Source organism: Carex rostrata, chromosome 27 (genome assembly GCF_964058835.1).
Source record: "Carex rostrata chromosome 27, lpCarRost1.2, whole genome shotgun sequence".
Lineage (NCBI taxonomy): Eukaryota > Viridiplantae > Streptophyta > Magnoliopsida > Poales > Cyperaceae > Carex > Carex rostrata.
In genome coordinates this window covers 67,010-93,700 of record NC_135944.1, presented here as the reverse complement: position 1 = coordinate 93,700, position 26,691 = coordinate 67,010, and the positions used below count along the sequence as shown (strand labels likewise).

The 26,691-nt window shown below is 35.0% G+C and overlaps 1 protein-coding gene across 1 annotated transcript; it reads right to left on the bottom strand.

The window, feature by feature from the left end:
* Positions 1-19,357: 19,357 nt before the first annotated feature.
* On the bottom strand, positions 19,358-20,479 carry LOC144544781 (F-box protein At2g05970-like). The gene has a single exon (XM_078293337.1). The coding sequence runs from the start codon at positions 20,477-20,479 to the stop codon at positions 19,358-19,360; it is 1,122 nt and encodes a 373-aa protein (XP_078149463.1).
* Between the last annotated feature and the right edge of the window lie 6,212 nt (positions 20,480-26,691).

The following is a 26,691-nucleotide window of genomic DNA, read 5'->3' as shown; positions in this document are numbered from 1 at the left end:
TAACAACAAAAGAGTTTTAATATCAATAGCAATACCAAGGTGCAGTACCATATTAAACCGCACAAATAACAGGTATTAATACAACTAACAATAACAACAGTAACAACGCCATAAAAACCAAGTCAAAAGGTCAAGTGCTCTAGCTTCTGAATTTGCAGTCATTCTTATCGTGGATAAGCATATTATATGCTAAAGTCAAGCGCTCCTTCCTGATTATATCCTACAATATCAAGAAATAAAAAATAAAAAATTCAATTGTTGGTCAATCTCTTTTTTTAGAAAAAAAAATTTGGTAAATAAATAGTAATAAATCTTTACCTGATCAAAGTCAAATGGAACTTTCCTTATAATACAATCAATGTATCGAAGAAGAAAAATTGCACAATCATCCGAAGCACTCTGCTTTGGTATATTATCCTGAAATTCAGGCTCAACATTGCTCCATTTTTCGTTGCCTGAGAAAACGTATAAAGAAGGGATAACGAAAATTTTGATTTTGTAATGTAATATTAATTGTAAATACAATAACAAAAAACTAACCCATTCTCCAAGCAAGAAAATATTTCAACCAATCAATTTTCTTCAGGTGAGGGTGAAGATAATGTTCGTTAGATGCCGAGTGACAGGACTGGTAAAGCTTCAATTCTTGATTTTTTAAGTCTGCAGCAACAAGAATCCAGTGTTTCTCGGCACAGAGTGGAAGAAAAAACCACCTCGCTTTTGAAAATTGTTTGGTGAACAATTGTGGTGCAATACCCAAAAGCCGGTCAAAGTCAGTTTTCGGAGCAAGGTCCTACATGAATATATAACCCAATAAATAATATGAAAATCAACAAAAAATATCATAAATTGTAAAAAAAATAACAACTTAATCATCAACCATTCCAGTATTTATCATTCTGCAACCTAGAACTTAACCTAAAATATTGTAGTACTTATCATGTATGATCATGGTGTATATCTTTCATTTTGTAAGTATTTATCTTAATGTATATTTAGTATTTACCATAACATTACTTAACTCATTTTACAATTCCAGACATCAATTCCGCAAAAAAAAATGTACAAAACTTACTGATACATAAGAAAGAAGAAAAAACCATTCCTCCTCGACTGGTACGTCAACTTGCATTAAAAAACATCCAATTTCTAACATCTGCAGTAAAAGATAACAAGTGATAAATATCTCTTTACTATACTGTCGCCATACCTATGCACCATGTATTACCCTAAAAAAAAAAATCATAATTGAACAAATAACATTTAGTGCATACCTCAGCTCCAATTTCATATTTTGAGTGTAGCAACTCATAGAACTGATGGATGTTGCAGAAAACGTTTGACTCGTTATTTCGGAATGGGCAATCTTTCATGGTGAACTCTTTTTTATTGTACTTCCTAACCCATTCATCCAGAAGGTTGCTGGCTAGGTCACTTAAAAGATTACGGTGACGATACTCCCAGCTGGGGTCTGCCATTGGAGTCTTCTCAACTGGAATTTCTCCATTATCAGAAAATATACTATCAGTTGTATAACTCCAGTTTTCAATCTCTTCACTAGATCTAAAAACCACAACAGGAAGCTGTAGTCCAAGATACTTCTTGAGCATAGAATTCATCCATGTATCAAAGTTTACAGGCATTGGACCCAATTCATGAATGTAAGGTGGTTCTCCCGTTTGGTCTTCTTGGTTTACGGAGGTTATTTCAAGTTCTTCAACTTCAGGATCTTTCTTTGCAACCTTACAATATGCGGTGGTTGATTTCTTTGCATTTTGAACACGTTGAACACATTTCCTCTTTGGTTGTCGTCGCTCTTTTATACCACATCTAACATTTTTGCCTTTCTTCAATTCTTTCGCGACCCCAACATCTTTTCCCTTCGCTTTTTTTCCATCATTACCTGGGTTCTCCACTGCAACTTGATTCCCCAATGCTATAACAATTTCTCTCTTTTCTGGGGGAGTTTGCGTCAATCCAAGGCTGAACGATGGGTGGTCCATTTCAGCAAGACTGTAAACAGGTTTCGTTAATTCTTGCTCTCCAACCTTTGAATCTATTTCTCCGTGTGCACATTTTGGACTGGTCAATGTATTGTCGTCTTGAGCAAGATCACAGGCTGGTTCACGTTCTTCAATAATTGGACTTCGAACAGGGCTTTGAACAGGGCTAACTACTTCTTTCTTAACAAGGTCCTTTAAAACATCTTCATGAAATCTGTGAGTTGCCTTTTTCTTCACAGCAAACTTCTACCAGCAACAACATCTGTTGTAATCTCCAACAACTCAGCCTTATCACACTCTTTATCAATTGAAGAAAGAAAACTACTAACTGTATTATCTACGTCCACTCCAGCTTGTGCCTGATCAGACACTGTCTTTTCTGAATCTGAATTGCCTGATTCGGCATCATCATCATCAACTCCTTCATCGTCATCACCTCCATCATCATCACCTTTTTCATGTTCTCTCTTCTCCTCCGGTACACCCTTAACCTCTGCCTCTAAAATCACCTTTGTTATTCTTGGACTTCTTCTCCTTCCAAGTTTGATATCCTCTTTAAGTTTTTCCACATTAGCCTTGGTAGGTGCATTTTTACCAACTGATGGTGTTGGTGATATCTGAGATTTGAACAACTGCTTCTTAGGTAAAAGACTAGGAGGAGTTTTTTTCAGCTGAGAAGATCCAGTCCTTGTTGCAGGTGCACTCTGAGTACCCTTCTTGGAATAGTTTAAAGGTAAATGCTTGCCTGTTAAAGATAAATACTTGGGTAGTTAGAGATAAATATTTCATGTTGATGATATATACTTCCATAGTTACATACTACGAACTTTAACAGATAAATACTTGTTATATTTGCAGATAAATACTAACCCTTAGGGTCGGCAGGACTCTTTGAAACTGATTTACCAGCAACAGTTCTACCAGCTGAAAAAAAACAAATCAAAAGTGTTAGAATTAAACTGAAAATTTTCAAACGTAAAAAAAAGAAGTGAAATTATTATAATATATACTGTGAAAATGAACTTACGTGATTCCATAAGCTGCTTTCTAACGTACAGCCTCCATTCAGATGCTCGAACACCCTCAACAAGTTTTGTTTCAGATTTGGGTGACAAAGCTGAGAGTTCAGAATTTTTTCTTGGTATGTCATCTTCATAACAAAGCTCCTTATATATCCGGAGCATTAGATCGGTATAGTTGCGGACAAGGCATGAATCCAAAATACCAAAAGATTGGACTCATTTGTTTCATTAACTCGAGAAGAGGTGCACATTCCAGAGTCCCAAGTTCTTGATAATTGTTCAAATGCCTTGTATATCTGCTTGCCTTGAAACCATTAGGCTTAAGGATAGCTTCAGCTGTTGACCACTCAAGTTTTTCAGTTTTGATATATGCATCTGGCACATCCAAAAGGAGGGATTTAAACACTGGCCTCGTGTATGGGGTGGTTAACTTCCAGTTTCTATACCTAGGAATGTGCCCGGTATAATTGTGCATTTTCACTATCTTCACATGCTCCAAGAACCATACCTATAAGCGTATAGTAAAATTAACAGAACATTATTTTAAATAAGTATTAATATTACTAAAATCAAATATTTAACCCTACATAACTTCAGTATGTACTATTATCTGCAAATTTAACCCTATCAAGTATTTAACCATATATCTAAGAAATATTGAACCCTATATATATCATGTATTAATAAAAGCTATCAGGTATTTAACCATATAGCTATAATATATTTAACAACTATCTAACAAGTATTTAACCTTTCAAGTAGTTAACCATCTATCTAATAAGTATTTAACCATACAGATATCATGTATTAATCATATATCTGTCAAGTATGTACTATTATCCATAAAAAATTGCAAGTAGGAATCTTTTGCCATTTAGTCTAATCATATAGCTATCAAGTATTTAACCATATAGCTATCCTGTATTTAACAAAATAGCTTTCAGGTATTTAACCATAGAACTAAGAAGTATAACTTATAAAAAACACTTTACTTTAAACAAGGTTTTTAAATACTTACAATAAGAGCGATTGAACAGCCAGCTAGCGTACCGGATGGCTTTGGTTGTTTCTTTCTCTTCTTCCCAACTTCTTCTTGTGAACTTTCTGCTTCCTCAATTTGTATACCCTTTCCATCCCTCTTCAGTTTACACCAGTTTGCATTGTTGGGGATGTTGTCCATCAACATTCTATAAACACCCTCTGACCAATTGTACTCCTTCAGACCCAAAAGATCCTCAGCATATGGAAACATATGAACAGGTACTTTGCCACAACTTTGGGGGAATAGAATCATAGTGAAAAGGTACATCACAAGCAAACCAACAACTTCCTTCACTGGTTCCTTGTCATCGAGTGCTTTCACAATACAATTCTCAAGGTCTACCCGGCTAATTCTCCCCGATCTCCCAAAATATTTTGTACGGAGAGCATATTGACCAACATACTCCCTTTTGTACTGAACATTCGCCCCTTTAGAGTTAAGACACATTACCATCGCGACCTCATCAGCTGTGAACTCAAGCAGCTTGCCATCTCTCACCTTGAAATGCCCTTTATTATCCCACATGAGAAAGATCTCGTAAAGAATCGCATTACTAACCTGCACAAAGTTAAATTAAATTTTAAGTCAGCAATAAAAAATAACAACTTCATTCATAGAGATAAATAGTTATTTTCATAAAGATAAATATAATGATTACTAACCTGTGTGCTCACAGGAAATGCAAACAAATGCATAAACGGTGTCGCAGCCATCCATCTTATGTGTTGCTCATTTAACTTCTTCAACACCTTGATATGGAAAAATTTCATAGCTAAATCCACGTTGCACTGATTCTTGATACAAGAATCAGATGTTCTCGGCTTCTTCCGAGGAGCATCACCAAATTTGTAACCCGTTGGGCGTCCTCTGCGAAGTTTGGGCTCCTGCGATTGAGATACTTCTTGCGTGTGTACATTATTTGTCTCTGAAAAACACAAAATTTACAAAATGTGATTTACTTATACATCCCCTTTGATATATAAATTCCTAAATCTATCCACACTTGGCTATGAGATAGTATTTAACTAGACTTGATCAAATATTTAACTCATTTTATTCACATGATAATAACTCTTGTTCAAATAAGTATTAACCTTGCTACAGTGAAATGGTGCAGTTATACAAACAAGTGAATACTACAATTGCAAAATCATAATAAAAACAGAAGTAATACATTTGACAATTTCGTATCAACTCCTTAATTCTAATAAATTGTGCATTTAACCATAGAATCAAGTCTACTGACCGAAATACGAAACAAAAACTTAAAATAATGTATAACCTTGAGAGATGATGATCTGTTGATTCTGTCGTGCATCTACCGATTCCGATTGTTTCTGTCGCGCATCTAGGGCTTCTGCGCCAGAAGATGCTCCCGTGCTCACCGAGTTTATTATCACCATTTCAGATTTCTTCTTCTCCGATAGCGCAATGTAAATTACTTTGACAAAAGACAAACCCTAGCCAGTGGTTTTTTGAAGAAGCGACGGAGAAAAAGAAAAATAAATCGTGAAGTGACGCGAATGAATGGATGCTTCACGCTTTCAGTCGAGTAGAGTGAGAGAACCGAGGTTTGGGGGGGAAACAAAATAAACCGGGTCCACACGTATAAAGAATGTACCGAATTAGGAATGTTCTAAAGTGTAAATTAATATGTATCAGGTACCTGACATGCAAGCCATAAATTTGAACCGTTCTTTTAATGTGACACTAATCGCAACCGCTTCCGGATCTTATTTCGGCCAACTAAGATTAATCTGGACCGTTCGTTGTTTTTAATTGCACCTGAGGTACCTGGGCGGAAATGGACTGGTGCAAACATGTGGTCCAATTTCAACTACACAAGTGGGGACCATAAACTGAAACTGAAAAAATGTCTACTTTTGGTCATATTTAAGTATTAATCAGCACGTAGTCAAGTGTTTATCTCTATAAAACAAGTTATTTACTATATTACTTTTTTCCTATTATGCCTAAAGAAAATTAATTTATACTGATACTCGGAATTATAAACAAATTTTTTGCTCTCATTTACAATTATTTCCAGCATTATCATAAAAACATCAAGTATTTAACTCTACTTTATAATGCAATTATAAAGTATTTACCATTAGTCTACCTCTACATTTATCATTCTGTATTAAACATTGATCTATCAGGTATTCAACCATATATGTGTCATGTATTAATGCTATATTCTCCTAACTTAACATAGATAAAGATAAGTATAGTCTAGAACACTTTAAAAATATCTACAATTTTAAGTTCACTAATATAATACCCGAATTACATAATTCCTTTTTGGTAATTGAAAATTATCATCCTATGTTTAGTCAAACTATATAAACAACATTAATAGAAAAAATAGTATTAAATCTGTATTTAATTGTTTGTTTCTTTATTCTTTTCTTTTTGATTCTTCTTTCTTTGTTTCGCGACCATCTTCCCAATAGCAATGTCAAGTTTACTCTTTATTGTACTCTTTGGCGGACGTCCTCTTTTCTTTGATTTGGCAGGAGGTAGAATTTGTATAGAAGGTGGATGATTGACTGCATGTTGTTGCCCGCTTGAAATATATTCACTCCCTAATATCCATTGTGAATCGGATGGCAATGGTAATGTATCAGCTGTTAAAATATCAGTTGTAGTGATCGTGGCATAAAATAATATCAAATTGCATGTATAAAAAGTATTTTTACCTCCAGTGCTGATTAAAGATCCAGTGATATCACCAGTACCAATAGCTGCTGTCTCATCAAGAACTGCCTCAACATTTTGTGCTACTATCCAAAAAAAATATCTCAAGACAGCAATATTAATATCACCAGTACCAATAGTTTTTATCTATTTACAAGTATCAAATTGCAAATATAAAAAGTATTTTTACCTCTGTTGCTTACTGCAAATCCAGTAATACCACAATTATCAATAGCTGCTGTCTCATCAAGAACTGCCTCAACATTTTGTAATGCTGGTAAATGACAATTATATTAGTTCACAAGTATTAATCCTCAATGGAAAATGTATTTATCTCAAATGACACACCATATTTATACCTTTTCTCCTGACATCTGGGACCCTCGATTTTTTTTTTCTTTAGAAGCCCTCCCAACAATACGAACAGTGCCATTTGATTCATTATCTACTTCACCATTAATAGTTCCTAACATAATAACAAAAAATATTACACACAAATAAAAATGAATAAAATGACATTACATCAACACAAACAAAAAGACACACCTGCCACTTTGTTTCTCAACTCCACAAAACCATTAAAAACAGCAGTATGCAATATCTCATTGAGACTTCCTAAATGAAGCAACTCTTGTATAATTGGATTGGTTGCAATTGTAAGCTCATAAAGCCTGCAGAAAGTTAAGTTAAATTTAATGTCAGCATTAAAAAAGTACACACTTCAATCCTTATAGGTAAATAGTTATTTCAGTAGAGATAAATACAATGATATACAAACATAAATAGTTCTTACTGTTACCTGCCCTGTTCAGGTATTGTTGGAAAAGCTGGATCAACTATCATCATATTATATCTTTGCACGTCTTTCCTCCACCGCTCAACGATATATTTGTCTTCGACAGAAAAAATTCTCTCTTGCTTAAGAACTTGAATACAATGTGCACACAAAATCCCCATTGCCTCAAATTTCCTACAAATGCATTGCACTTCCAAAAATGCCCTTCGGTAAATAACCATAAAACTCATGTCACGGCAATCCCTAACTTCATAAACGAGATCTCCATCTTCTTCTCTAACTAATTTGCAAGACAAATTTGCACATTTTCTGATTTCATGCTGGCATTTATAGAATATTTCGTTCGTGTAACAATGCTGAAATTGGGCCTCCATCGGCAACTCATAGTGAAGTTTAGGAGCTCTGAATTTCGACTTAAAATCGGCATCATTCTCATTCTGCCAAATATTCTTCAACGCCACTTCAAAATTCTCCACAAAATCCTTCAAACTCTCTCTCTTTGTCAAATATGAATTCATGAAATTGTTCATACTTTCCACACGTTGGGTACTTGTCATTCCCGCCCAAAATTGTCCGTTTAAAAATACCGGTACCCATTTCTCTCTTAATTCAAATATTCCTCTAAACCAGGGATCATTCTCCTTGCCGAGATCATCCATTAATTTGATCCACTTTTCTTCAAACTCCCCTCTTGTTTGCGAGTTGTATACGACCTCCTTGACCTTCTCGGTTTTTTCACTCTTCTTTTCCTTGACCTTATCGGACTTAACCCTCTTCTTGTCGGTTTTTACACTATTTTTTTCCTTAATCTTCTCATTCCCATTATCAGACACATTTCCCCATTTCATCGGGAGTTTGTGCAAAATGTGCCAAGAACAATACCTATGCACAGTTTCTTGTCCAAAAACATGTCGTATACCTGATTCTATGCTTGCGCATTGATCACTCAGTATTGCTCTCGGCTTCACTCCATTCATACATTCTAGGAACCTAAAATCATACATTGTGTTGAGTATTAACTGTCTTTCAAAAATGACTAATAGGTATATAATCTCAGCTGTTATATTACCCCTTCATATTACACCATACCCTCACCACCAATCATTCTGGTATTATCACCTATATGAGCAAGTATTCACATCCAGTTCAATATGTATCAACTATTTATTTAATTTTAATTTATATACCCAGTATGCATAAGTATTTATCTCTAATACAATATATACTAACTATTGATAAGAAAAACCCTGATCCTCACAGTTGTCTCAAACTCTTTTGGTATTATAGCCTATCTGCATAGGTATTTACCCCTTAATCAATATGTATTCACTAACTGGTATTCGTAACTGGTATTTATTTACCTGAATAACATAGTATTACTGACTGGTATTTATTTACAAATTTTTATTATCTAGCTGTTACAAAAAAATATTTATACCTTGCAACACACCATTTGTAATCTTCAATGCTTTCCCTTCCAAGTAATGCACAGGCAAAGATTATGGTTTGTCCATGATGATTGACACCAACAAATAAGACTAGAGGCATATCATACCTAACACAAAAAAAAACATGACATATATATCATGTCAGTATTATGCATACACGCTTGAAAGTATTTATGCCAAGTATTGATTCCAAATGTAAACAAATAAAATACCTATTAGTCAAATACGTGGCATCCATGACAACGACATCATGGAAATATTTGTACGAAGCTCGGCTACGCCCATCAGCCCAAAAAATGCTCCATAAACGTGCATCTGTTGTATATTCGTATCTGTAGAAAAAGTCACGATCGATCTTTTCCCTATTAGCAAAATACTCAAACACCATTTGAGCATCATCACCACCTAAGGATTTCATTTTCAACCTTCTATGCCTGTCGATGTGGTTCCGTGCATCTCTGCGAGTAAATGGACACCGCATGTAACCACCAGCAGTTTTTATTACCAGATTAATATTAGCTGCTATCGTGAGACCTTGGTCTTCGTGAAACTCTAATAGTCTCTGATATCTGTTTGGAATATAGCGAAATCCAGAAATAAGGAATGCTTTATCAGGCACCAACTCGTGGTTATGTGATAAAACAACTTCTTTCACAACCCAAGTTCCAACCAAATCAGTATCAACCAATTTCACACATGCATTACAACCAGTAGATACTGCTGCCCTTTTCTTGTCAGGAATACGTTCATCAATATGAGACGATTCTGTTCTGCACTTACCACATGCAAACACATATTGGTGAACCTGGTCAGTACCCCTCTTCTTATGTCGTGACCTTTTGAAAACACCAAATCCTGATTGCTTGGCAAATAAGCAGTAATACTGATATGCTTCCTCAACAGAGTCGAACTCATCGCCAACACAAGGTGGATTCAATTCATGCTCTTCATCATCCATATCATCCACTTCATGTTGTACATGTTCCTCAACATTAACATTCCCTCCAACTTCTTCATTTGCTACCGGATCAACCTGAACTTCTGCAAATTCAACATCAACACTCTGACCATGTAAACTTTCATGCTGTACATCATAGACTTCATCTTCAAGATATTCAACATTCAAATCCCAATCAAATACCACCTCCCTTATACCAACATCATCTTCAATTCGTTCATTATCACGATAAACATCCTCAAATATACGGTACAAATCGACCTCATCAAACTCATCACGTAACTGAAACTCATTTCCAAAAGCATCGTTCAGATCAATATCCATACTGCATTAAACAATAACAAAAACATATATTAAAATTGAAGGAACTTCAATATTAAACCCTTTTTGAAAAGAGTATTTAACCCTAAGTCAGTATGTATTTAACATAAAAAGACTAAGTTCATAAAAATATTTGTCAGAACTAACGTATTTAGGATTAAACACTCACTGTGCAAACATTTAACTATGATTCCATAAGTATTTAACTCTACTAACTGCTACGTTTCCTTTTTATGTTGAACCCTAAATATACATGTATTTAACTGCAAATCAATGTGTATTTACCAGGAACCAAAAATTTCCAGATCCTCAGTAATAAATCACAATTGGTCTAACACAATTATCTAGATAATCACTAGAAAATCATAATTCGTCTAACAAGTATTAATCATTACAATAATCTATAGAAGATAAACAACTAATTGAATTCGCTAAAACAATAATTAGTCAAAGTTTCTCTCGCCTGTATCGTCTCCAAGCACGCGCTTGTGCAATTCGAAATGAACGATCGCCTCTCTCGCCTCTATCGATCGCCTCAGATCCGAAAATAGAAATTGTGGGACGCATTAATTTCGAAATTTGAAAATGGAAATTGTGGGGATGGTTTAAGGCAACATAATATATACGCGGGGATGAAGATGCTTCAAATCACAAATAAATGCGGGGAATTTGTTAATTGCGGGGTCCACTTAATTAGTCAATTATTCTGCGGGGTTAAATGGGGGGACAGGGTTGAGGGGATTGTTATAATTATTCTAAATGTATAATTTCAGTGGGAGTTTTGCACAGTGAATAATTAATAGTAATAAAATTTATAGAATTAAATGATGATTGTGAAACTTAGTGATCTTTCGATTTTAATCTATAAGTATTATTATTATTAAATTATTTCACAGTTGATGTAAAACTAGAATTGTTATGCTAGGTATTAAATAATTTGTATTAAGCCATCAGAACTGTGATATGTCCTAACTTAGTTTAATTGTAAATTCTTAGTGAAATGGCATCTGCATCTAGGAATATTGTGGCAGAACTCAATAAGGGTGAAAAACTGAATGGCGATAATTATGAAATTTGGGCCATGAAAATTCAGTATGTCCTGGAAGAACAAGAGGTTCTTTCGGTCCTGGATCATATTCTAACCGAACCAGAAAAAGGTACAACTGCAAAGCACATTGCTGATAGTGCTGCATATGAGTCCTGGAAAAAGAAGAACTCCATTGCTCGTATTACATTGCTGAGCAGTATGGATAATGATGTGATGCGTGAGTTTAGGCAACATGAGATTGCAAAAGAGATGTGGCTTACTTTGAAGCAGAAGTTTGGTGGAACTTCTGTTACAAAACTGAGACAACTCACCATCAAGTTTGACACTTACAAGAAGCGTCCTAATCATAGCATGCGGCAACATCTCAGGGAGATGTCAAATATGATTAGTGAGTTGAAGGACGCTGGCCATGTTTTGACTGAAGAGCAACAACTTCAAGCAGTGATTCGTTCACTTCCTCATACTTGGGAACACATGAAGGTGAATCTGACCCACAATGAGAGTATTAAAACTCTCAACGATGCAGCAAGGCATCTGGAACTTGAGGAAGATCGTATTGATGCATCCAAGCCTCAAGAAACTGAATCTGCTGTGCATTTGGCTGGTTCAAGCTCTCATGGAGGGCAAGGCCAGAAGCGTAAGTCAAATTATGGTCAGAAGGGCAAACAAGAGAAAAAGCATAAGGGGCAAGATCGTGGCAAGGGAAAGGCTTCTCAGAATTTTAAGAAGCATAATAAGGCCAAGATCAAGTGTTTCAATTGTGGCAAGAAGGGTCACTATGCTCGTGAATGCAAAGAGCCCCGCAAGGTACAAATTATAGAAAAACTTTCATATTTTTCATATGTTTCCAGTTCTGTTTTTATTGCTGATTCTCATCCTTTGTGGACTGTAGACTCAGGGGCAACAGACCATGTAGCCAAAGACCGTGATTTTTTTGTGGATTTTCGTCGAATTCCGCAAGGTTCAAAATGGCTTTATGTAGGAAACAACTCTCGTGTACCAGTCAAGGGTATAGGCACATGCAAGTTGGATATGCGTGATGGTCGAACCCTCCTCTTACATGATGTTCTCTTTGCACCTGACATTCGACGAAATCTTGTATCTGTAGTAGTTCTTCTTAGATTTGGATTTACTTTGAACATGTGTGATACTAGTATTAAGTTGTATCTGGATGATGTGTGTTATGGTTATGGATATGTATCGAATGGTTTTATTATTCTGGATGTTATTAATATGTTGACTTCTTCTAATAACCATTTTTCTTTATTTACATCATATGCTGATGAAAATGTTGATGTCAATGTATGGCATATGAGATTAGGCCATATTGGACAGCAACGGATGGATAGATTAGCCAAGGAAGGCATGTTAGGCCAAATTGAAAGGGTTAGTCTACCAACATGTGAAAATTGTTTAAAAGGAAAAATGGCAAGAAAACCATTTGGAACAGGAACCAGGTCTGAATTTCCATTGCAATTAATTCATTCTGACATTTGTGGACCAATGAATGTGAGGGCACGACATGGAGGTAGATACTTTATCACCTTCATTGATGATTATACGCGATATGGTCACGTCTATTTGATATCTCATAAATCTGACGCTCTTGCTTGTTTCACAAAATTTATAACTTTATGTGAAAATCAATTAGACAGAAAGGTTAAAGCCTTAAGAACGGATCGCGGTCGCGAATATTTGTCTGATGAGTTCAAACAAATGTGCGAAGAAAAAGGAATACTAAGGCAACTAACCATGCCATATACTCCACAGCAAAACGGAGTGGCTGAAAGGAGAAATCAGACTCTTTTGGAAATGATTAGGTCAATGATGGCTCAAGCAAATCTGCCAATCAATTTTTGGGGTGATGCATTATTGACAGCTGCCTATATTCTAAATCGTGTACCTTCTAAATCTGTTTCTTCAATTCCTTACGAACTTTGGACTAATAGAAAACCAGATCTTAGTAATCTGAGACCTTGGGGATGCGCTGCTTTTGTTCATGATTCGTCTCATTAACATGGTAAATTGGGTCCACGAGGTAAAAAGAGTATATTTATACGATACTCCGAACATTCCAAAGGTTATGTGTTCATTGGTGAACAATCGAGTGGGAGTGTAACAGAATTTGAGTCCCGAGATGTCATTTTCTTGGAAAATGAATTTTCAAGAAAGGGTGAGATAGGTCAGGAATTTTCTCTATATGAAGTAGAGGAGGAGCAAGATGATTTGATTGTTGCAAATCATTTGGTGCATATTCCTGAACCTCCAACAGTATCTCATCCAAGTGGGAGCAAGTATGTAGATGATGCTGAACCAAGTTCAGTACAATCACAAATTAGGCATAGCAATTGTGCTAGAGTCCCTAAACGTCATTTTCCAATTGAAAATGAATCTTACATGATTGTCATGCAAGATGAAGAAGAGCCAAGAAATATTCGAGAGGCTCTCACTTGTCCTGCTAAAGAGAAATGGATGAAAGCAATGGAAGAAGAAATGGAGTCAATGAGATCAAATAGTGTTTGGGAATTAGTTGATCTCCCTGAAGGACGCAAGGCAATTGGGAACAAATGGGTTCTCAAGATTAAACATCTAGCTGACGGCTCAATTGAGAGGTATAAGGCACGACTTGTTGCTAAGGGGTATACACAGTAAGAAGGGATAGACTACGAAGAGACTTTCTCTCCTGTTGTAAGATTTACTTCCATACGATATTGTTGCCAGTTTAGATTTGGAATTGCATCAAATGGATGTTAAAACTGCGTTTCTAAATGGTAATCTGGAAGAAGAGATATATATGGAACAACCTGTCGGTTTTGTTGCCGAAGGACAAGAGCACAAAGTGTGCAAATTGTTGAGATCCATTTATGGTCTCAAGCAATCTTCCAGACAATGGTACATTCGGTTTCATCAAGCAATCATATCATTTGATTTCGAAATGATTGATGAAGACCATTGTGTGTATGTCAAAAGGTCCAAAGACAAATTTGTGATTCTATCGCTTTATGTGGATGACATACTGTTGGCTAGTAACAATAAAGAGTATGTACAAATCATTAAAGAATGGTTATCCTCCAATTTTGATATGAAGGATATGGGTGAAGCAACATACATTCTTAGAGTGAAGATTGAAAGAGATCGTTCCAAGAAGATGTTAGCTCTATCACAAAAGCATTACATCAAGAAAGTACTTGAAAAGTTTCATATGCAAGACTGTAAACCCATTGATACTCCTATAGCAAAAGGCGAAGGTCTTAGTTTAAGAATGTGTCCAAAGACTCCAGATGAAAAAGCACAAATAGAAAAAGTTCATTACTCAAGTGCTGTTGGCAGCCTCATGTATGTTATGATGTGTACTAGGCCAGATATCAGTTTCGCCGTTGGGATGGTGAGTAGATATCAAGCCAATCCAGGACAGTCTCATTGGAAAGCAGTAAAAAGAATACTTAGATATCTGAAAGGTACTGCAGATTATTCATTGTGTTTTCAAGGAGAAAATTTGCAACTTATGGGTTACGCAGATGCTGATTGGGGAGGAGATTTAGATGAAAGAAAATCTACCTCAGGTTATGTTTTCTTACTTAGTAATGAAGCTATCTCTTGGAGTAGTAAGAAACAGAGTTGCATATCCTTATCCACAATGGAAGCTGAATTTGTAGCATTTTCAGCAGCTGTACAAGAAGCAGTTTGGCTTAAAAGATTTTTGAATCACTTGGGTTTCGGTGATAATGAAACTAACTCAGTGTTGGTATACAGCGATAGCCAAGCAGCAATCGCTTATACAAAAGATCCCAAGTATCACTCAAAGACAAAACACATTGATACTAAGTATAACTTCGTTAGAGACATGGTGGCGAGAAAGCAAGTTTGCATGCAGTACATATCTACACACAAAATGGTGGCAGATCATTTTACAAAGGCAATACCTAGAGATGTGTTTATTGGCCATGTAAAATCTCTAGGGTTACGTAGATTGTAGTTATATATATATTTTTGATTGAACAGTATATATTATGTATATTTGTATTTGTGGGATAAATGCAATGAATGCTATTTACTTATACATTTATGTTATAATTGTTACAAATTATTTAATATCATTATATTTAGCATAACACATGAGATATAAAATGAAAGGTATGTCAGACAGTTGATTGGCCTTCTTACACAGGCAATCGCTTCTATGTCTTGGTAAGACATAGAAATGAGATTGATTTTAAGCTAGACATGATACAAAATGTGAGAGCAAGTACTTAAAATATACATCGCCTTGATAGAGAATCAAGATGAGGTCATATGAATATATTATTATGACCGAAGGTGAAATACCCACTATTCACCTTAACTGTCTTATGCCAAGTGGGAGTCCTGTTATTGAATTTATATGATAAGTAGAGCTGTGGACTCAAGTTAGATATTATGTATATCTGAACTATCACTTGTACGGTATTGGATTTTAAATTAGACATACGCTCCATAAGAAATGGAGTATAATATTGTAACATATGTTTCATACCATATGTGCAATTGACCAACATGGTAACAGAAGATATGATCTCTTCTTCTTTGTTGTGTGAGACCCGCGAGATCAAAAGAATCTCATAGTACTCTTCGATTTTTTACTAAATACTTGAAGTTTCTTTTCAATTAGTTATTTTGGAATGTTACCAATGATCATGTATGATGCGATCTAATGGAACATATCTGAATAGCAAATTGATTTGGAATTAAGAGATTTTAGATAAAAGAAAAAGATCATTTGAGTGTTACATTATGTTATATTCACTGGTGCACCAATTATGTTTATGTAATATAATTGTGAATATATAAGTATGGTTGTATCAATAATTAAAAGAGATCCTGTAATATTTAAAAATGTAACTTGATGATCTGGGGTACTGCATATTTACTCTACTTAGATGTTGTTATACATACCTAACAGTTGGATAACAACATAGACTCTCAAATTAAGATATGCTGGTCACGGCCTATTTCCTTGTATGAATTTTAACAGAGATTAGAGATTACGTTCTCTTAGTTTATAGCGGGTATCCCATTTTGTGCGAGTGGGAGATGTTGGATTTAATAAAGGGTACGCCCATTATGGGAAACTAAAACCCGGCCCGTTATGAATAGGTGCCAACCCATTAAGAAAAGGTGCATTGGTTTTATATAAACTATGCATATCATTTTCTCTCTGACACTAATCTGATAATAAATCCAAAATTAGAGACTGTCAAGAAAGAGAGAAAAGCACTCTGTTAAGGTGAAGGTCTTAGGTCGTGGAAAACGCAGGGCTTCCGGCTTTGGCTTGTGATTCCTTGCAGAACCAGTGATACTGCTACGCTTGCAAGATCCGCTTCCGCACGAAGATTAACGGAGTAATTTGTAAGTTCTATCCGTTAATTAACATTCACTAATCAGGATTTTTGTAGGAATAGATGAAAATGTCTAGAACTAGATAATTTCTTGTACCGGATTCCGCAACAATCCATATTCATATAATCATATTCACCGGCCGGGCTTATATTAATGGCGTCGTTCGGCAACAAAGAATTAAAAGTGAAGGATTAAGAGCTTAAGGAAGGTTAAGAAATCAATTTTGAATTGTCTTAATCCGTAGGTAAAGATTAAGAAAGCTAAAAGAAGAAGTATGAGTGCCTTAAAGTTCGAACAGAAGATTAAGATCCAAGTAAAAGGAAGTTAAAGAAGGTGATTTTAATCCGCGCTAAGGAACCGGTGTTCGGTAGGATTAAACAGCTAAAAAAACTAAAAGAAGTGAATTAAGCCTTAAGGAGATTTAATCCTTTGTTGTCGAACAACCTACATCTGATCAGGCAATTGCCTGCCCTCATTAAACGTAGCTCTGCCCGTGACGACATGGCCGCTTTAATTGACTGACTACAACATTTGTTTAGCACGTTGATTTGGTTTAATTTATTGTATGGTTTACGCGTTCAAATTTTGAAGGATAATGGTAACATCAAGCAATTGTCACGGCTCATTTAAGTTATATTATAAACGCAATTATCCACGAAAATCCTTAAGGATCCGCGTCCAACCGGACAGAGATGGAACGCACGGGGTCCTTAAATATTCGTGCCAACACAGATGGGACGGTCCAGATTCATTCTTCATTAAGTACAGACTGCAGACGATACGAATTCACCGCCTAACTCCATTGCCAATACCATTCGCTCATGCGGTGATGTCAGCTCTTTCGCCCCATCCGGAGTCGGAGGCGCCGCAGCGGGCCTGGCCGGAACTGCTTCCTCCTCGGATGAACCCAATGCAGCACGAAAGTATGTTGCGCCAGATCCGAACTCAGAACCCTCCTGTTGGTCTCGCCTGGTTTTTCTCCAAACCACATATTTCTTCTAGGTACAATTTGTCAGCTTTTTTATTTCTCTTATTTTCCTAAATTTATTGCGCTGCAACAAACCGATAACCGAATTTTGCGTTAACCTAAAATTGTGCCGTAATAGTATCCAATTTATCATCAATTTACCCTATGCCTTGTGTTGCGCTTGTACTGAAACTAATTGATGGCCGTTACAAGTGAAAGTTACGTTAGTAAAAAGGCTACTATGTTCTGCAAACCCAGTTGACAAATAACGCTTTAGCTCTTTATTTCAAGTTGCAACACAACAATCCTCCCTTCATTTGCTCCATCTTAAAAAAATTGTAATGACTAATATTAGATGGGTCGCTGCAACTGGTACCAAAGCGGTTTGCACTTAAGGTGTTCGATGAAAATCCTAAGTGAGGTGGTTGTTCTTCCTGAAAGATTATTCAATTGGTGGTCAAGATACTCCAGAGATCTCATCTTCTCTATTTCTGCCAGTATTTCTCCAATCAAGTGTTTGTGAGATTAAGTTCATATTAACTATTCCTATTGCAGCTACTATATTTCAGTATTACTTGATCCTTGGGTAAGTGGTCTTAATTGTCAAGTTGTTAGTTGTTATTCTCAACAATCCTTTCACTTTGAGAGTAGCTTGTCTAACCAGGCCTCAATTAGTGGCAACTCGTACCTTTTGTGGTATGTGCATGCTAGCAAGAATCTTTTCTGGTAAATCGTACCTTTTAGGCCGCAATTGATAAATTTCAGTATACGCAGAAATTACTGAGGGATGGACACATAATGACTGTATTAACCGTTGGCCTTGGTTGCCAAAGCTATGGCTGGTAGGTTCTGAGCTCTGGTTCGCATTGGCATTTCATGGTTTTAACGGTGTGAATTTATTATTTAAAGCTAACATGTTTGAGACCAAAACAAATAAAATATTAATATATTTGGAGTCACACGGTCCCTAAATACCACCCAAAAAAGGAAAGGAAAAAAGAAAAGAAAAAGAAAAAAAAAAGAAAAGATAAACAGTGGAATGATAAAGAAATCAGTAAGATAGAGCCGTATATTTTTGGTTGAGCAAACCCAATTTTGCTTAAATAATGGTATAACCTACAAAGAAAAAGAAACTTCTGTTAGAGCAGAAAGTATTGCATAGAATGCTATATTTAGTAGAAAAATAAGATTTGTGTAAGAATTAATAACAATCAAGGAACAAGCGAAGAAGGTGGGGAATTATACCAGCAAATTAATACGCACCAGTACGTCGTTCACGTTTTTTCAAATTAGTCTTAAATTAATTTTGCAAACGAAATGCAATTCAGAGAGTAATCTAGTTTCATTTATTTGTAATCAGAATACTTCGTCTACCATTTCATAAATAACTTATTTTTCTATGCTCATGCATCTAGCTCAAGAAGAATGATAAAATTCATTGGGTACTACCATCTACCGTTTCAAAAAAATTATAGCTACATATCGTTTGGAAAAAAACATCATATCAACAGTATATTCTAGCCAATAGTATTCTGGTCCTATTTCCTAAGATAACATTAATGCATACCACTTTGTAAATGGATCAGATTAGAGGCTACATATATGACCAATTAACAGTATATTCCAGCCGAGGACTGAAAGAGATGATCTAACTTACCGTGTCGGTCTTCATATATAAATTAGCAAGGCCAGAACCAAATCGGTGAGGTCAAATGCATAGGAGAATCTTGCGGACAGCATGGTGTGTAAGTCCGTTTCCCATAGTCAAAAACTCCAAAATTATGGTTTGAATGAGATGTTTGAGCATCATGAAAGCAGCGCTGGACTTGATCAGTAAAATAAATGCAATTCCGTTGTATATCATCATGACAGGAACTTGACACCACATAGGAACCATTGTCACCGAAAAACAAAGCATCATTTTTTAAACTTCTAACATGGCTATACGAGCAGACATAATATGTAAGCTTAAGTTTATACAATTTTGCTAGCTTTGGTGCGTGATTTTCCAAACTAATACTTTCATTCTTGCCTATCATCAGCATGACAAGTTCACTGTTCCACTCTAGGAGGTACCTTGTCCACCTCGAGTATTGGTCAGAGCAGGCAATTAAGTGCTCGGCAGAAGAGCTTCGGGGGTTCCAGCAAGAGAGAACATACGTTGAAACAGCATATAATTTCCCTTGATATATAGCGATATCCTCATAAGGTGTGTTGGGATAGAAACAATTATTGCAATTCATCCGAGTCCAACTCTCATCTCCAAGCTTCGTAGAGAATAATCTCCCCCGTTGGGTAAGACAAAAAGCTTGCAATTCACTGGTGTTGTCGGGACGATGGCACAAAAGTACTTTCTTTGGGTGCTCCTTTTCTATGCCATTGGAGGGGAGAAGGACATGGGCGCCCGTAAGAGGCTTGATTAGGTGGAACTGGAGTTCCTTGTCGAGGGTCACAAGCCATCCCTTGTAAGAGCCTAGCCATTGGTGGCCGCAGAGGGAGGGGATTGGAATCCGTACAGAGTAATAGGCGGCAGTGCTCAGATCATAAAAGGTGAGTTCACTGTGGTTGGGGCCGGTATCGGATGTCTGAGCAGAGCACAACAACCACGGGATGGGTTGGTCACGACAGAAGGGAGGAAAGGAAGGGAGGCAAGGCCGAATTGTGGAGGCCCAGGAAATGCACACTGCAGAGAGTCGGATGAAGGTGGTGATATCGAGACGGTTCGCGATGGAAAGAAGTAGGTCGGGTGGAAGACTTGCCCAGGAGTCAGGAATCCAGTGGCTCATGTTGTTAACAGACATCGGTCAAATATTGTTGTCAACAAGAATCCATATCCTGTTTGGTATCTGACCTGGTAGAATGAGATTTGAATTGTTTATATCAATTTTGTATGAATCTCATAAACAACCAGCTGCATCTAAGGCATGATTAAAAAAAAAAAAAAAAAAAAACAGAGAGCACTCAACTGAAATTTTTCTCACATTAGTGCAGTGCATGAGGAGATACTAACATATTTGCAATTGGGTTAGAAGCTGGGTAGAGGGCCTTGAGGGTGTAAGAGGTTATATATTTGAGGGATGTCGTTATAATTAAAGTGTAAACAAGTTTTTTTTTTTTTAAAAAAAAAAACAATTTAATGTGACAGCTATATATGGGTACTAGAGACAGCGTGTAAATAGAGTTAAAATCAATTTATTCATTATATTCAGAGATATATTTAGAAAAAAAAAAAGGAAGCGTCTAATTGTCCACAGCCTTTTGTCTACCATTTGTCCACAGCTTTGACTTGCGCGAATACTGTAAAATTACTTCTACATGCTGTATAATTATACAATATATCACATAAAAAATATCAGTTAATCACAAAACATCCAGCAACTATTTGAAGTGGTCCCATGATAGTTAGAAAAAGATTCCAACTTGCACAACATGACAAAATAAATGTACTTTCAAACTGTACTTTCGGAAATTGCAGTTATAGGAAGTTATTGGCAGTTAGAGTTAGTTATTAGCGGTTATTGGAAGTTAGAGTTATTAGCGTCTGCACTGGGTTGAATCTTGTATATTGTAAAATTGAATTTTGTATATTGTAAAATTGAATCTTGTATACTGTAAAATTGAATCTTGTATACAGTAAAATTTTCAATTGAATCTTGTATACTGTAAAATTGAATCTTCTACATAGTAAAATTTACAATTGAATCTTGTATATTGTAAAATTGAATCTTGTATACTGTAAAATTGAATCTTCTACATAGTAAAATTTACAATTGAATCTTGTATATTGTAAAATTGAATCTTGTATACTGTAAAATATATATTGTAAAATTGAATCTTGTATACTGTAAAATTTTCAAATAATACTGTAAATTTTCAATTGAATTGTCTATACTGTAAAATGTAAAAAATGTAAAAAATACTACATTTCAGTTTAAACTACAACCTGCAAACAATCATGTATACTGTAAAATTGCAAAATATAAACCATAAAATAATACCATGTATACTATAAAATTGCTAAATCTATACATACATCCATCATCACACAAAATCTGTTCACCACAAACAACATCTGTTCAACACAAGATAAAAATATTCACCGCAACATTCAGAATAGCATAATAGCAACAAAAAAAAAACTATGGACAAATAACTTTTACATTAAAAACCTCATGTGTTCATTGTTCGGATGAATAAGAAGCCTCATCACAAGAACAACACGTTCTTTTGAGATGTCATTCTGCATAATAATAAAATAAACAATGAAACAAATTCGATTTATAACAAATAAGAATTACAAAATAATATTACAAGTTATTTACCTAACTGAAAAGCATATGCAGTGTAATCATGCATACAAACCTGTATCATACAAAATAAAACGCATTAAAGAGTACTCAAGTATTTCAACAGCAAAAATAAAAAGATACTTACAGACAAATAAGGATTAATGAAGAACCATTTATCCTTGACAGGCGTCTCAAATTGCATGACACTCAGAACCATTTCAACCAACTACAAAACAAACTATCAAAAACATTCAAATCAAAATCAATGATGTATCAAGTAAAGTAAAATTACTTCATATATCCAGTAAAATTACTTCATATATCAAATTACTTCCTGTATACTGTAAAATTACTTCATGTATCCAGTAAAGTAAAATTGCTTCATATATCATGTAAAATTACTTATATATCCAGTAAAATTACTTCATATATCAAATTACTTAATGTATCATGCAAAATTACTTCATATATCTAGTAAAATTACTTCATATATCTAGTAAAATTACTTAATATATCAAATTACTTCATGTATCCTGTAAATTTACTTCACGTATCCTGTAAAATTACTTCATATATCCAGTAAAGTAAAATTACTTAATGTATCAAATTACTCCATGTATCATGTAAAATTACCATAGACAATTGAGCTGCTACTACTTGAAAATTACCAGAGACGATTGTGCAATGTAATCAAACTTGAAAATCTTTCGAAATTTGTAGTAAATTTACCAGACACGATTAAAAATAGATCTCCAATCCCATTGAACTCAAAAATTCATGAAGAGCACAGGTAAAACAAACAACAAATTGATGAAGGGAAATCAATGATTGAGGCTGCTGTTCCTCTTCGTTTGTCACCTATGCATTAATTAGGAAAATCAAAATTCAAAATCGGTTTGATCAAAAGAGAAAAGAACTGCATTTAATTACCTTGAGACATATATAAATCTATCAAAGGACGTGTAGATCAAATCCGGATTCGGATTCATACCGCGATTTGATCTTTAACGGCAAAATCAAAGCTGTGTAGATCAATTCTACCTCCTTTCTTGCCCCGAAAAGCAACCCTCCAGTTTCAGCCCTAACTTCCCTCTTGTAAGTATTAGTACCAGTAGCAAGAGCAAATCCAGTCTCTGCCCCCACCTGTCGTATGCTCGTACTCCGTCGCTGCCACCCGTTTGGCGCTGTTAGGACCTTGCTTGAAAAGGATCAGTGTTAGGACCTTGCTGTTAGGACATTGCTTAAAATAATATAATAACAATTTTCAAAACATAAAGAAAAAGTGTCATTTCACTTGCACCAATCTTGTAAAATTCATCATTCAACGCTGTAACTTAAATAACAAATCTTATAAAAAATGTCATTCAAATTTTCAAACATCCAGAAACTTTCAATATGCACCAATACTGTAAAATTCATCATTCAATGCTGTAACTTAAATAACAAATCTTATAAAAAATGTCATTCAAATTTTCAAACATCCAGAAACTTTCAATATGCACCAATACTGTAAAATTCATTATTCAATGCTGTAACTTAAATAACAAATCCTACAAAAAATGTACTTCACATTTTTAAAATATCAAAATCGCAAATCTAAACTGGAAAATCACAAAATCGTAATATTTCAGAAAGAAATTTGTCAAAATATCATAAATCTACAGAAAATTATAAGAATAAGTGTAACCTTGAGTATGTGGATATCTATGTGCTCCCAATGATACTGGTAGCCGCTTTATTGATGGAAGTCTTATTCCCATCCCTTCCTTTGTCGCTAATGGACTTCAACACCAGCGCCTTCTTCATCTTGTCATAGGCGGTGTCGTGTAGATCTGGATCGAATAAGGGGAATGAGAGATCAGAAAGAGAGAAAGAGAGATCGAAACTTTTGTTTCTGTGAGAGAAAGAGAGATCAGAAAGAGAGAAAGAAGAGAGAAAGAGATATTCAATTGAAAGAAGAGAGAAAGAGAGAAGAGAGAAGAGAGAAAGAGAGATCAGAAAGAGAGAATGAAGAGAGAAAGAGAGATCAGAAAGAGAGAAAGGAGAGAGAAAGAGAGATGAGAAAGAGAGAAAGAAGAGAGAAAGAGAGATGAGAAAGAGAGCTCGTTAGAAGAAAGTGGGGGACCGACAGTTAGAATGGAAGTTGGATAAGGTTGTGGACAGATGGTGGACAAAACTCAGTGGACAGAAACCTTTTCTCAAAAAAAAAACATTATTTAAAATGTCTAAACCAATATAGAAAATTATATAAATAGAGTCCAGCTATTGTATCCAGGGGCGGACCCAGCATAGACTAGGAGGGGCAACCGCTCCCCTTGGATTTCGAGTTTTAGTGGTCCCCTCCCTAGAAATTTTTTGCTCCCGTATTAGTGTTTGATTTGTAATTCGAGTTAAATTTAGAGTTAAAATCAAAATAATTTTTTTTAATTATGATTCGTAATTAGAATTTTAAGTTAAAACATTAGAAATGACAAATCAGAGCATTGAAAAATATAAATCAAAACATTATTTTTTTATCGAGTATCCAATTAGTTAATGAGTTTAAATCCGATAAACTATTTAAATCCGATTCGATATTTTTTTTGCCCTTGATGAAAATTCTAAATTCTGCTTCACCCCTGATTGTATCATCAGTGGTACTTCGACGGAAGTAAATTATCGGGAAGTTTTATGTTTTTCTAGAGAATAAAAGAAACACATGTTCGATTTGAAAACTGATCGGTCATGGGCCGAAATGTCCTAATAATGGCCCGTACCACCTTATGGTCTAATAATAGTCTCAAAGCAAAAGGTTCCCAAGTAAAAATGTATCATTGTTCTTCTATAGATTATAATTTCCAAAATTGTGTTCAATTCAATCAGTTCTTGAGGACAAAATATATGCTTGAAGCTTCTTGAGATACTCCAAGCATCCAACAAGATATTGACATACTCAAATAAAAAAAAAAATTTAATAGAGGCTATATAAGCCCATTGCATTGCTGAAACAATTAATTACAACACCATACTCAGTTAGAAGACTGAGAAAATGTTCAAAAGCAACAACAACTTTAAAATCAGTCCAACCAGTAAACTGCAAATTTTTTGCAAATTGCCACTTCCAATGGAGATATTTTTTTAGTACAGGTTGGAGGTAAAGTTACGCAACTATTCGATTACCTGACCATCTGAGTTTCAAATCTATAACCATTTACACAGAGAATATTGCCTTTGTCACTAGATCAAAGGCTAGTTTTCGCTTCCAATGGAGATTTTGATTTTACATCAGTTATAACCTAAGAAATTGATGAAATTATTTTTTTAGGATAAATTTATACATTGCATGTCTTTGGAAGATCATATATGCAACAAATACAATACATTTGATAGAAGTTAAACCCAGTAATTGTTAATGATTACATGTGCAGGTTGATCATGCAAAAACTCCGGTTTGCCTCGGTTCACATAAAAGCAAAACAGGACAGAATAAGAAAGAAAAATACACAAGATAGCAAAGAGGGTGTATTTCTGCTCAGTCTTACAAAATATTCATAATACTTTCTTTGCAATGTCTAACAGAAAATGAAGAGGGGTGTTAATGTAATTTCAGAGGTGACTGGAAGTCTGGGAACTCCTTCAGAATACAACAATTCGATTACCTGACCATGCTCCATTGTCATACATGTCAATTTAGACTATACATATTTGATTCACTGAAAAGAGACATCATGAAGTTTATTTCATATGCATCCAATTAAAAAGTAACAATAATGGAGAGGACTGTTGGAGATATTAAATACATTTCTCCTCCATTGGAGATGCTTTAGCTTGGTGGGTGAATCTATCCTGCAACTCTAGGCGCTTTTTTCTGTCTTTTTTTTTTTCCTCTTCCTATTTAACATAATTAATGATATTATATATTTACCCTCTACTCTCCTAAAGTATATGTCGACATTATATGATATATATATCAATAATTCAATTAAGATATTCACTCTGCCCTCCTTAGCCCTTACTCTGAATAAGGTCGATATTGGAAATCTGGTAACTAATAAGCTGGAAAAGAAGGGAACCTGAGAGAGAGCCCAGTTTATATTAATTAGGCCCACCAGTAAGAGCAAAAGAAGGCTGCATGGCGTGCATTATTTTGTGATCAACCAAACAATTTATTTAGTAAATATTGTTTCAATACAAATTTACAAGAAAGTGACATACGGTCCACATCTGTGGGCTCTCGCATTATGTTTTATTTTGTTAATTACAGTTTTTTTTATCTCATGTCAAAAAAGTCTCAATTCGCATGATGTTCCTACTGAACATAGAAGTAAATTTTGTGTGACTAAATCACGCATAATTGATTATCTTATTCATGTTGTGTTCTTATTTAAGATGGTATTTTGCAACAACTCCGATCATTTTAAAAGTTTAAAAGTAATGTTTGTTTTAGAGTTAAAGAAAAATAATCCAACACAATTGAATATAATAAAATTTTAAAATTAAATATTAGAGGAAATCAACGTAACAAAAGAAGGAGCAGACATTATTATTTAGATTTTGGAGGAAGTTTTAATTCTACCAAAATCAGTCTTATTCATTAATTAAATTTATAATTAAGTTGTACATGTTGATAAACAACTTTATTTTCTAATCAAAATTTAGGTGAAGAACGAATGAAAAAAGCCAAAAGAAAAGGAGAAAGCCGTTGCTAATGGAACATAAGTTGTGTTTGTAACATTCAGTTCATT

Coding starts and splice junctions, on each gene's coding strand:
- LOC144544781 (XM_078293337.1), bottom strand. CDS start 20,479: ATGTCTGTTAACAACATGAGCCACTGGATTCCTGACTCCTGGGCAAGT.